The 12,860-nt window shown below is 33.2% G+C and overlaps 1 protein-coding gene across 1 annotated transcript; it reads right to left on the bottom strand.

Moving 5' to 3' along the window:
• Positions 1–6,793: 6,793 nt before the first annotated feature.
• LOC115949984 (zinc finger BED domain-containing protein RICESLEEPER 2-like) lies at positions 6,794–7,279 on the bottom strand. The gene has a single exon (XM_031067239.1). It carries the CDS (start codon positions 7,277–7,279, stop codon positions 6,794–6,796), a length of 486 nt encoding a protein of 161 aa, XP_030923099.1.
• Positions 7,280–12,860: the final 5,581 nt, after the last annotated feature.

A 12,860-nucleotide genomic window follows, 5' to 3' on the forward strand; every position in this document is an offset into this window, starting at 1 on the left:
TGTCTCCAAGTTGAATGAATAGTTGAACATGCTTGATTTGATGCGAGGGCCGTTGGCTTAATCTCGAACTAAATTAAAGGAGAATCTCCACTTTGGTTTGAAGAAGTAGGAATAAGTCTTGATGAACAATAGAATTCTTGTGAACTTAGAGATGACTCTCTATTTTTTTTTTTTTTTTGAGAGTTAGATCTATTTTGGCAGAGTGTCAATGAAGTTTTCTCTCTAAATGTCTGTCATCTTTTTCTCATTTGAGAAGCCTCTATTTATAGGCAACTCAATAGCATTTGATTTGGAATTTTCTCTCAGCATTTATTGAGAGTTAATTATGAATTTAATTTGGTCTTCCATTTAATAAGAGCTTTCCATATGAGTATTTTCTTTTGACATTGTCACATGGCTTTCTTCATTTGATGTTGTCACGTGACTTGATTTCATTTGCTGATCATCCACGTCATTAATTGGAGATTAATTTGATCACAAATATATGATCATGAACAATCGGACAATTGTAAATACATCATAAAATTTTGATGTCTACAATACCCTTTTTTCTTTGTAAATTAAAAGGATAAAAATGTAAAAATACATTCAATTTCTTTCATTTATATTGAACATGCCCTTTATCTGTGGCCAAAGGCACACCGCCTTTGAGCACATCCTATCAATGACACATCCTATTAGTCACCTAAATGAGGCAATTCCAAGCATATTGAAAGCCCGATTATGAGACATGATTTCCATAAAAATAACCGGTCTCATTTTCTATATAAAACTCACCAGTATAACTTTATAAGGTATGCGATTCTCCCCATAAAAATAAAACATTAGGATAAATTGCAAAGTACACTCCCAATGTTTGGGGGTTATTAGATTTTACACCCCAATATTTCGGAACTTTGATTTTACACCCCAACGTTTGGTTCCGTTAGCAAATCACCCCCCGGTTAGTTTTTGCTGTTAACTGCCATGTCATCTTGCAGACGTGTTTTTTTTTTTTTGCCAAATAAGCCCCAAAACGACACAATTTCAAGGGCAATAAGTGATGACCTGGCTGGCACATGCAACGGTGCCGTTTGCCAAAGAGAAAAATAAAAAATAAATAAATCTACAGCTAATTTGAAGAATTTATTAAGGAGAAGAGGCAGAACATTCTTGAGGAATTGATCACATTCGTAAGCGCCCCGAGCTCCTCCTCTGCCGTACACGTGTCCACCACGAACACAAACGCCGGCCCCACTACTTTCCTCAAAGAATCCAAACCCGACAGCGACGAAGTGGACGAAAACGACGACGCCATGGACATGGACGTCAACGACATGGACGAAGACGGAGATGACATGCCGTTCAGCTTGGGATTGAAGAAGGAGTACTCGACAGTACTGTAGGTCGAGAAAAGCTCGGCTGGGAGATTGGTTTCTCCGATGCCGGAGTAAGAGTGCGGAAATGGGTTCTTGTAGCAGAAGGGGCAGAACCAAACGCGAGAGGTGTAGTCGAGGCGAGCGTATGGGTTCAACACAGCGCCGCATTGAGAGCAGAGGAGAGGGTCGTCAGGGAGGATTAGGAGCTCTGTGGATTGCATCAAAAATTTTTTTTTTTTTTCTCTTTGGCAAACGGCACCGTTGCATGGGCCAGCCTGGTCATCACTTATTGCCCTTGAAACTGTGTCGTTTTGGGGTTTATTTGGCCAAAACAAAAAAAAAACACGTCAGCAAGATGACATGACAGTTAACAACAAAAACTAATCGGGGGGTGATTTGCTAACAGAACCAAACGTTGGGGTGTAAAATCAAAGTTCCAAAACGTTAGGGTGTAAAATTCAATCACCCCCAAACGTTAGGGGTGTACTTTGCAATTTACTCAAAACATTACTTTGAAAGTCAATCACACGGAATTCCAATGTCATTGATTTTGCCATAAATCCCATGTCATTGAATACCAAGTATAAATCCAAATGAAGTTATCAAATCAACTAGAAGTGTTGCCCAAATTTCAAGCTTGATGAAGGAAGAACATGATACACTCACATCCAAAGCCTCGAGAATATTCAAGGCCATCCTTAAATCCAACATTACATGCAAGAATAATCCCTTAAATCAAGCTAGGCTACAACTCATATTGGTTTGACATCGAGAAACATGTTTGTGATTGATAATATGGGGTAATTTAAGATCAAGCATGCTATTCTTATATTGGGGTTTCACATGTTCAAAAACCTAATTTTTTCTAAAACCCTAATTTTCACAAAACCTTTTCAAAATTTAAACCTTTCTCTCTATTCTCACATAACAACATGTTTGGATGCTTTGATTGCATGAGGAATCCATGACAACCATATTCTGGAAGACCAATTCACTGAACGAGGTAGGTGACTAACATCTTCCCACTTTGTAACTTAACATCTAATATTAGATTAATAGTTTGTAGATTCAGCTTTATCATGTCATTTTTATTTTTTTAGAATGTAATTAGGAATCAAAGCCATGTACTTTCTTAATTTGTATCTAGGACCCAAGTCGATGTATTTCCTCTTACCTTTTATATTAAATGTAAATTTTTAGTTCACTCAAAAAAATGTAGTATTCATTCTTATTATGGTTTTCTTTTTTTTCTTTTTTTTTCTTAATTTTTTTTTTATGTAAAACTCCGATCCAGGTGGAACGATATCATAAGTTGAATCGTCATTTTGAGAGACAATAACACAATATCACTCATTAACTTGGACCTAATAAAAATAATGAGACACACTCCATGAAAAATCAAACAAGACTTTAAGGCATACATACCAAATCAATAAAATGATATTTTTTTGTGCAAAAAATTTAATTCATCCAACCAAAACCATCCCATAAAAATTCAACATGGCATTTCAAAGGAAACTAAAGTAGTTATATATATATATATATATATATATATATATATATAAATGCATGTTTCCCAAAAGAATAATAAAATAGGTCATAAATGGATAATTTTCTTATTCTCATGATAATTCGAACAATCAAATTGAAGGGAATTTCTTGATCTTTAATATGGGACCAAAATTAATCCATCAAATTGTCGAATTTTAGTTAAGCTCAACTAGATTTGGTCAACCCAATAAAAATTGGCAAAATAAACAAAAATAAAAAATAAAAATAGGGCTAACTATTAAATCCCTTAATTTAAGACTGAAATTTCTATCAAAATCTAATAGTGAAAAATATATGGTATTAATAGTACCAAATGTAGCCTATTTGCTATCAACTTAGCTAGGATTTTGTAAAGAACATTATACGTGCTTATTAGCTTGAATTTTATCACCCATTTTGGAATTTTGACTTTGAGAATTAGTGAGATAAAAGCATAGTTGATTAATTTTAACAATCTTCTTGAAGTGAGACATGACAATAGGACTCATGTGACATCTTTACCTATTATGTGCCAGTAGCTATGATTAGGCCTGTCCATGGGTCGGGCCAGTTCGGGTTTGGGCCTAAACTGAACTCGACTCGATTGGGTCAAGTGGTTGGGTCTTGGACCCATATTCGATTGAACAGTCAAGTCGGACCCGCTGTTTCGAGTCATCGATTGGGTGGGTTGGAGTTGTCGATTAGGTGGGTCTAGGCCATAGATTGGGCCAATTTTCTGGACTTTATTGAAATTTATTTTAGTTTAATTTTTTCAGCCTTTTTAGCCCAAATTAAAGAGTTTAGCAATTTTATAAATTACTTGGACATCATATTTTTTGAATTTTCCTTGTAAAACATATTAGGCCTCCCTTTTATTTTTTTATTTTATTTGAATGGGCCTTCAAGATAAACTTATATTAAGTAACTATGTTAGTTTTTAGACCCCTTAAACAATTGATTAAACCTAGGTAATTAGCCAAGTTGTTACTTAGTCCAATTAAACAAGTCTAGGTTATCACAATATAAAAGATCAAATCATGCAAAGCAGCGGAAAATAAATAACACAAGATATGATCACTCAGGAAACCAAACCGGTAAAAACCTGGAGAGGATTTGACCTAACTATCCTCAAGGTAAACTTGAATCCACTATCTTGAAAGAATCGAAGTTCATACAATAAAACTTACAAGCCCCCACGCTCGACTTCTTATTGCTACCAACCAGTAGAACTTACTGACACGACCACGTACAAGCTCCGAATCCACAGACTCCTTCTTTCTTGGATTCACCACCAGCTACAAGCACACCCGCTTGTGTTTCCTTTAAGCTTCAATGGCAGCAACTGAATTGATCATCAAGGTGTAAATAAATCTTCTCCTTGAAAACCCTAAATTTGTGTAAAAGAAAACTCCTCTAGATCTCACAAGAGATTTACACAAACTGCAAATATGAGCAACCGTTAGAGAGCCTTTGGGTACAAAACCCTAAATACACAAAGAGGCACAAGAGGCACTCTAATCTCTCTAAAGGAACTCTTGAAAAACGTTCTAGGGTTTCCCTTATATATAGGAGAGTTTTACTTGAACCATAATACGTTTAAGTAGAGTTTAGGCTGAACTGGAATTCTACAGAAAAATAAATCTGCACGTGGTTCGATCGATCGAGTCTAATTTTCGATCGATCGAGCCTTGCAGATTTAGTCCAATAAATTCTGCAATCACTCGATTCCAATTTTACAAATAAATATACTTTGAGCAAGCCTAAACCTAAACTCTATGTTTTGATCATGGTTTGCCAACATAATACAAATTAAAGTTCTAATACATTAGTTCCTAATTTCTTAGAACCTAACAAACTATACTACTTATAAATCTATTGGGCCTCCAGGACATAAACATCCTGGACAAAATAGCTTAACACACCACACAAAATAAGCCTATTTTTACCGCATGTGATCTGTTAAGCATCCACACATTGACTACAAAAAATAAACACAACAAAATAAATTGTAAAATCTAGACAAAATAGCACAACACAACTAACAAAACACACAAAATCCTATTTTCACCACTTGTGAAGTGTAACTTGTTAAATAGCCTCGCATTGACTACCAAAAAATAAACACAACAAAATAGAATGTATAATCTGGACAAAATAGCAAAACACAACAACACACAAACATGCCTATTTTTACCACTTGTGATCTATTAAACATCCATACAATACAAGCACCTGGGCAATAAGCCAGTAACTCAATACAACAAGTCATATATATTCAAGAAAACTTAAAGGCATAAAAGCCAATCTTAACACCTATGTTAAACCTGCCAACCACACAACAAGTAATATTTCTAGTAGCAAATAAGTCAATCACAGCAAGCATAAGCAATTAATAAGTGTATACTGCAATATTTCCATCTATATATATATATATATATATATATATAAATAGATATATACTTAGTAAGCCATAGAGGCAAAGAAGGCGATTAGATTACTGTAAGTTTTTAAAGTAGTAAACCATAAGGTAGTAAGCTTGCTAGCTATACAATGTTCCTAGTAATATAATTAGTTACAGTTATGAAATACCCTAGGTATTTCCAAAAAATAGCTTCTCCAAAGCATTGAATGACAAATACTCTATAGTTAATACGTCTATAACTTATAGAAAAGAAAACCTATGGACTAAGATTTCTTTTCTATAAATAGTAAGAGTTGAGTATTGTTAGAAAAGCAATATCAAAAAGAGCTTCCAGAATGTTCCCAAAACCTCCTTTACAAAATAAATGATTCCTCCTACAATAGACAAAAATATTTAACAAATAATACATTAGTACCAAATACAAGACCAACTAGAAAGGACAGCAAGTTTATAACAGTAAGGGGCCAAAGGTAGTAACATACCAATTCAATTATCAATCATCAATACTGATTAAGGGTTGTTTGCCCGAGCTAGAATCCTTACTTGAGCTGGTACTTGCTGCTGCACTTGAGGTTTTGTTTGAATACATGAGACATTCAATAAGAATTAATAGACAATAAGTTTCAAAATTTAAATATATTACCTAAATTATGAAATTCCTCCTCCAACTCCTCTACCTCATCCCTTGATTGGCGGTGAGAAATCAAAACTCTGGCTTGAAGCCAATTTTGTGCACATACAAGGTTTTGAACCATAAGAGGAGAGAGAGAACTTCGAAATGGATCAACAATGTGGCCTCCAGTGCTAAATGCTGACTCAGATGCAACAATAGAAACTGGTATCGCCAACACACCCTTAGCCACTTTGGACAACACTTGTTACCTACTAAAATTGTCTTTCCACCACGCCAATATCTCAAAATTTACATCCTTTCTACCATCACAATTTTCAGCCAAATACTTTTCAACCTCATTACTACAACCTACAGATTGCTCAGCCTCCAAAAAATGCTCATATCGAGAATGAACCATCACATATGGATCACTAGCATCGCCTTCCATTTGTGTCCTCTCACTCCCACTTGGTTCTTGCACATTTGGTGAATAAATAGAAGAGTAAAAATTATAAAACTTAATCAAAAGATCTTTCACCTTATCAACCATCACTTTCCCCATTGCATTCCCATCAATTTCAGAAAAAGAAAATTTCAAAAATCTCAATTTTTTTGGTGAATCAAGAACCATAACCACATACAAAAGAGGATTAATTTTGTCACCTTTCCCCCAATACTTCTCAAATTTTGTTTGCATGTTTATGGCTATGTTTTTCAAGACGGTGTTTTGGGATTTAACTAAATGAGAAATACTCTCCTGAATAACAAAGATCTCATCAAAGAAGACATTTGAAGTAACATACAAAGAACCAGAGAACTTTTTGTTGTATTGTAAAAAAGTCTCAAGAAAGTCACAAATGCCCTACAATTTTAGAAATCACTCATATAGGGAGATCTCAAACCACCACTATCTTCCTTGGTCCTAAAGTACGACGAATAAACATCATCTTCAAAGTCCATTCTAAAGAACACTTTCTGAAAATTTTCAGCAGTTTTTAACATGAGATAGGTCGAGTTCCACCTAGTAGGTACATCTAGACAAAGAAGTTTCTTGGACTCCATATCTAACCTCTCCATAAAACTCCTAAAAGTTTGGTTTCTATTGGGCGAGAACTTCATGTAGCTCACAGCTTCACGCACCTTAGCAACAGATGCATCAATTTTTTTCAAACCCTTCCTCACATTGAGATTTAGGATATGGACACAACACCTCGTGTGCAAGAACTCATTTTCTAAAACCGTCTCATTCCAATCTTTCATTACTCTTTGCAAAAATTTAATTGTGGTTAAATTTGAGCTAATATTATCCACTGTCAAAGTGAATATGCCATCAATACCCCACTCACGCAAAGACATCTCAATCTTTCTACTTATAGTCTCCCCTTTATGATCTTCAACTTGACAAAAATTTAAAATTATTTTATGCAACTTCCAAGCATCATCAATAAAGTGACATGTGAGACACATATAATTCAAATTTTGAATAGAAGTCCATGTGTCCATAGTAAGACACACCGCACAACCCTTCAAGATTTCCTTAGCTTCTCTCTCTCATTATTATAAATGCCAATCACATCTCTAGCTACAGTTTGACGAGATGGAATATTCTTTAGACGTAGCTTAGGTTGCAAGGTAGTTACATATTTCTTAAACCCATACCCCTCAACGCACCTAAAAGGCAACTCATCAATTATAATTATTTCAGCAAGTGCATTTCTAGAAGCCTCAACTATAAAGGTTGTTGACACAAGTTGGAACCCTTCTTCTCTATCCTTTTTGGGTTCAAAAGCTAAGGTTTTCTGCACTTTAGCTAGATCTTCTTTATTAGGGTTCTTGAGACAGTTTGGTACATGAGCTAACAAATTACTAGTATCACATCTCTCAGTATCAACATGATATGATTTTTGGCAATAATTACATATAGCCTTAAAGACACCCTCTTCTACCTTTATTTTTTCAAAATGATTCCAAACTATAGACTTTTTCCTACCATTACCAATACCAATCTTATTCACTTTGCTAGCTAGGTGGAACTGGGGGCAACTCAGCATCAGCAGCTTTAGCTTAGGAAGCAGCAGCAACCTCTTGGGTGGTAATAGCACCATTAGCTTGGGTGGCAGTAGAACCATAAGCTTGTGTAGCAGCTGATGTTTGGACAGAGGGTGCATTAGTGGAGTGTTCCATTACCTAAAAAAATCAAATATAAATATTAGCAGACTAGAACAACAAGAACAATTAATAATAATAATCAATTTCTCAAAAAAATAATAATAATAACCACACAAACCAAAAAAGAAAAACAGTATCCTACGTATGGAAAAAAGAAAAAAAAAAATACACAACACAACACAAAACACGAAACATAAAACACAAAACTAAACAGAACCCAAATACAAACAATATGACACTTGAAATTTTATTAAATAATAAAAGTAGAAACATTGATGTTCAAAATTTATTAAACAATAACAACAACCACAATAGCATAAGTAACATGCATCAACTCTAACCAAAAAAAAAAATAATAATAAAAAAAAAGAACGAAATCCAAACTTTGAACATAAAACACAAAGGGAAATAAAAATCATACCTTAAAGAGACTGTGGGTGTTGGAGTTTCAAATTTGAAGACTAAAAACCCCACTTGGACAACTTTCAATTCCCGAATAAAATTAAAATAGGAACAAAATTAATCAAACAAATGAACAAAGAACAAAAGTAAAATGGTTAGGGTTTCAAATTATAAAATTTTGGGTTTATTTGATTTTAACAGTAGATTTCCATAACAAATAAAATCAATGAAAGAAGAAGAAGAAGAAGAAGAGAGAGAGAGAGAGATGAGAAAAGGAGAATATTTACCTTAAATATTTTGAAGTAAGAATTGAGTAAGGTAGAAAAACAAGGATGATCTCTTCAACCCATATTGATTGGCGGCAGGGAGAGGAGTGGGTGATGGCAGCGGCAAAGAGAGGAGTGGGTGTTGGCGGCGGTAGCAGCTAGGTTTGAACTTGTTGTGAGAAGCTAGAGTTTGGACTTTGGAGTAGAGAGCAACGAAGTGAGAACTAAGAGTTTGAGAGTTTGGTCTGTTCATTGGTGAGAAAACCAAAGCTTAAAGAGAGAAGAGTGAAGAGTGAAGATTTCGTAGTGAACTGGTGAAGAGATTAGAGAGAGAGTCTGAGAGATATGAGATATCAGATCAAGAGACTGAGCTCTAATTGTGACCATTTGATTTTGTTATTAATTTTGATTTTAATGGTTGATTTGTAAATTTGGTACCTGTGCCCCTAAATCACTAATATAAGTTTGTACAAAAGTCTACTGATATGACTCAAATAAGTATGTAAAGTGTAATTGTGACCATAGATTTTGAATCTTGATTTGATTTAAATGTTGGATTTGAAAATTGGGAACTTGTGCCAAAAAAGTCTGAACTTATTTATGCTCTTGCTTTATGTTACCCAATTATTGAAGCCACATATTCATTCATAATTCGGTCAGTTCGGGTTATTCGGGTGACATATTTTATAATCTAAAACCTGAACCAATTATTTAGTTATTCTTAAAACACAACCCTTGACTGACTGAGTCTTGCATTCAGAATCGCCCATGGACCTTCAGGTCGGGCGGGTCAGATTGTCTAGGTCATTGGACAGCCCTAGTTATGATAGAAAATGGAAGACGTACTGTATGGGCCTAGGGCTTTTAGTGAGGCCATTTGCTCCATTGTTGAATATTCACATTTATCCAAACCTAAATGGTTTAGGCCTCAACTTGGATATTTCCCTTGCCACAGAGAGAACAACTCCTCCTTTCACCTCTCTTGCACACTTATCTAGCTTAATATCTGAATCAATAAATATTAGCCTATTAATCACCACAATTAAAAGGAATAAAATAGTCTTTCTTCTTTTCAATGTGGGATTAAACATTTTCACTAATTCATTATTTTCCATATTAACTCACACATCTTTACATTTATATTGTCATATAAATTCATTGTAATTAATTAATATTAAAATGCTCCAACACATACCAGTATATTCCATATCAAAAAATCCATAATCGTGTAACATGTCCTAGAAAGACTACACCAAATGCTTGGATCTTTAGATCATATCTTTCTTTCTTCTTTTTTTTTTTTTCTTTTTTTTCTCTCTCTCTCTCTCTCTTTGCAATTTTGGTTAAATTGCCTACTCAACACCAGGGCAAGTTGCATCTTTGATTCAAAGTGAGAAATAGGTTCCATAAGTCCTTTTTACTATGTGTTTCACAAGCACTGTAAAACCTTGTACCATGCATTCTCTGTTCCCATGCCGATGCTCATGTCAATATGATTTTTTGAAATATCTTGTTTCTAAAGACAAGAGCGGCGCTACATTATTCTCTGGGGTTCAAATGAACCCCCTGACTTCAAAAAAAAAAAATATATATATATATATATATAAAATATTTTTTTTTTGTTAGTTTAATACTATAATTTTTTTTTTAAATATTTTTGCACACCCTGACTTAAATTTTGCACACCTTTATTATAAGTATTTTTAACTCTAAGAATAAAGAGTAAGTGTTTGTGAATTGTAAGTGTCACTATTTTTTATAAATTTATATTATGTGTGTGAGTATGTCTAATATTGATTTTGTACATTACTTTTTGTTATAATGTTATTTGTGTGAATTATGATGTGTGTGGATGTTTGTGTGTACAATATAAATATAATGTAAATTTATATAATTTAATAATTAGGAAATAGAGAAGGTTTGTTACATGTGTGTGTATTCTTATCATGTTATAATAACTTTTTGTTATAAAGTTAGTAAAATTTAAGAAAAAAAATCGTAAAATTAGTGATTGTCCAAGCATTTGTTTAGTTAAGTAGACACTAGTGTATAATTTTATGTATAAATGAGTGTGGTGCGTCAATAATTAATACAATTCCAATGAGTTTAGTTTAGTCATTTAGTTTAAAATATTTTTATAAAAACAATACCAAATAGATAATAAAAATTGCATAAAAATAAAATATTAGATAAACTTAACAAAATAAAATGATTGTAGGCTCATACCTACTCACATTGGCAATAGATACTCATAATTCAAAATTTGAATACTTGTAGAAGGAAATTGTAAAACTTCATGTATTAATTTTTTTTTTTTTGTTGGTAACTCGATATATTCAAGTTCTTTTTTTATTAAAATTATTTAATGAACCCCCTAAACAAAATTCCTGGAGCCGCCACTGTCTAGAGAAGAGCTAGTCTGCCTCCTCTATTCCTTCTTAGCACCACAAACTTATTTGCTAATTGTAATAGGTACCTTAGTAACTCTAAATAATGAAGAGTTTAAGTGATGGTCTGATAGTAATGACTAATGACACCTTTTATTATCTTGTTTTACTATTAGTGACTCATTATAAGAGCTTAAGTTGTCTCATTGCTGCCCATTCTAACCTAACCTCTTCATCTTATAAGGCTCAGCCCTAAGTATCACCCAAAGGATTAATCCTTTATGAATGGGATTTGGTGCCTATTGCACAACCTAACTGGATTGTTTTTTTTCCACGTGGGTCAAGCCTTCTATGACTTGGTTTAATGGCAGTTTCCTCCTTTTTGGCCTTCTTGTTTATGAATTAGTTAAAAGCTTTTTCAATGGACTGTAATTGAGCACTGGAAATCTTGTCGTTTATCTTCATAATTTTTTTCTAGAATTACTGATTCTAGATACTCACTTTGCTCTACTTCCATATGAGTTTCTTTCGCTGTTTGTTGGCCACCTTTGTTGTCTATCGCACCTGGCTGCTCTGCCTATTTCTCTCCATCTTCTGCATAGGAATCTCCCGTGGTGGCTCTAAGAATATTTTCCAGGGTGGTTATTAAGAAACTTAAATTATACAAAATTTAATAAAAATAGAATTTCATATATTGGCCATAAAAAAAAAAAAAACACATACACACACAAAGACATAAAGTCTTACAATTTCCTTTTTGAATTTTCTTATTTTGAAATCTTTGCATGATAGTTTCATTATTAATTCTGCAAATTACATTTTTTTTCAAAATTTTAGTTCCATAAAAATTTTCTTGGGCTTTTTCTTTTTGTTTGTAAGGACCTTATATATTGTTAAGGGATCAAAGTTTAAAGAAAAGTTTGACTACAAACTAAGCTGCAATCTAACGCTACAACTCTCACTAAACAAATTAATATGGTTATATATTTTGAAAATTTAAATGTTAAATTGTATGTTCTTTATGTTCTTTAAACACATGTCAAATTTCATGTCAATTAAAAGTTATTTACTATTTAATCTATAAACTTATTTTTTATATATAATTTTAGACAATAAAAATTCGAAATTTAAATATTTGAGTGATGACATAGCTATTGATATTTCATCTTTTTGAAATTTTGCAAATATGGAGGATTTAAGAAGAAAACGTAATCCAATGATGGATTTGCCAAAATTCACATTTAATAAAAAAATATTGAGTTGAGTTGTAGTCTTAATCTACAATTAAGTTTGTTGCTAAATTTTGTCTAAAGTGTAATTATGGGTCCGTTTGAATATAACTTATTTTGCTGAAACTGAAAACTGAAAACACTGTAGCAAAATAATTTTTAAATATATGAATAGTACCGTGAGGTTCATTTTTAATGAAAAAGTTGCTAAAAAGTAAAGTTTATGGGTCCCATGAACAGTGCACAGGTGCACTGTTCACGGGAGAGTTGGTCAACAACTGCGGCTGGAACTAAAAAAAAAAAAAATGCTAAAAATGTGCTAAAAAACCAAACATGGATGCAGACGTGAATCCAAACCCACACTATATTGAGCCTAAAAAAATTTAGGGTGGTCCCAAATATTTTTTAAAAGATAAAAAATTATAAACTTTTTAAAATTTACATTTAATAATTAATTTTTTTCCCAAGTTAGGGTGGTCCTGTG

This window comes from Quercus lobata, chromosome 6 (assembly GCF_001633185.2).
Source record: "Quercus lobata isolate SW786 chromosome 6, ValleyOak3.0 Primary Assembly, whole genome shotgun sequence".
Taxonomy (NCBI): Eukaryota; Viridiplantae; Streptophyta; class Magnoliopsida; order Fagales; family Fagaceae; genus Quercus; species Quercus lobata.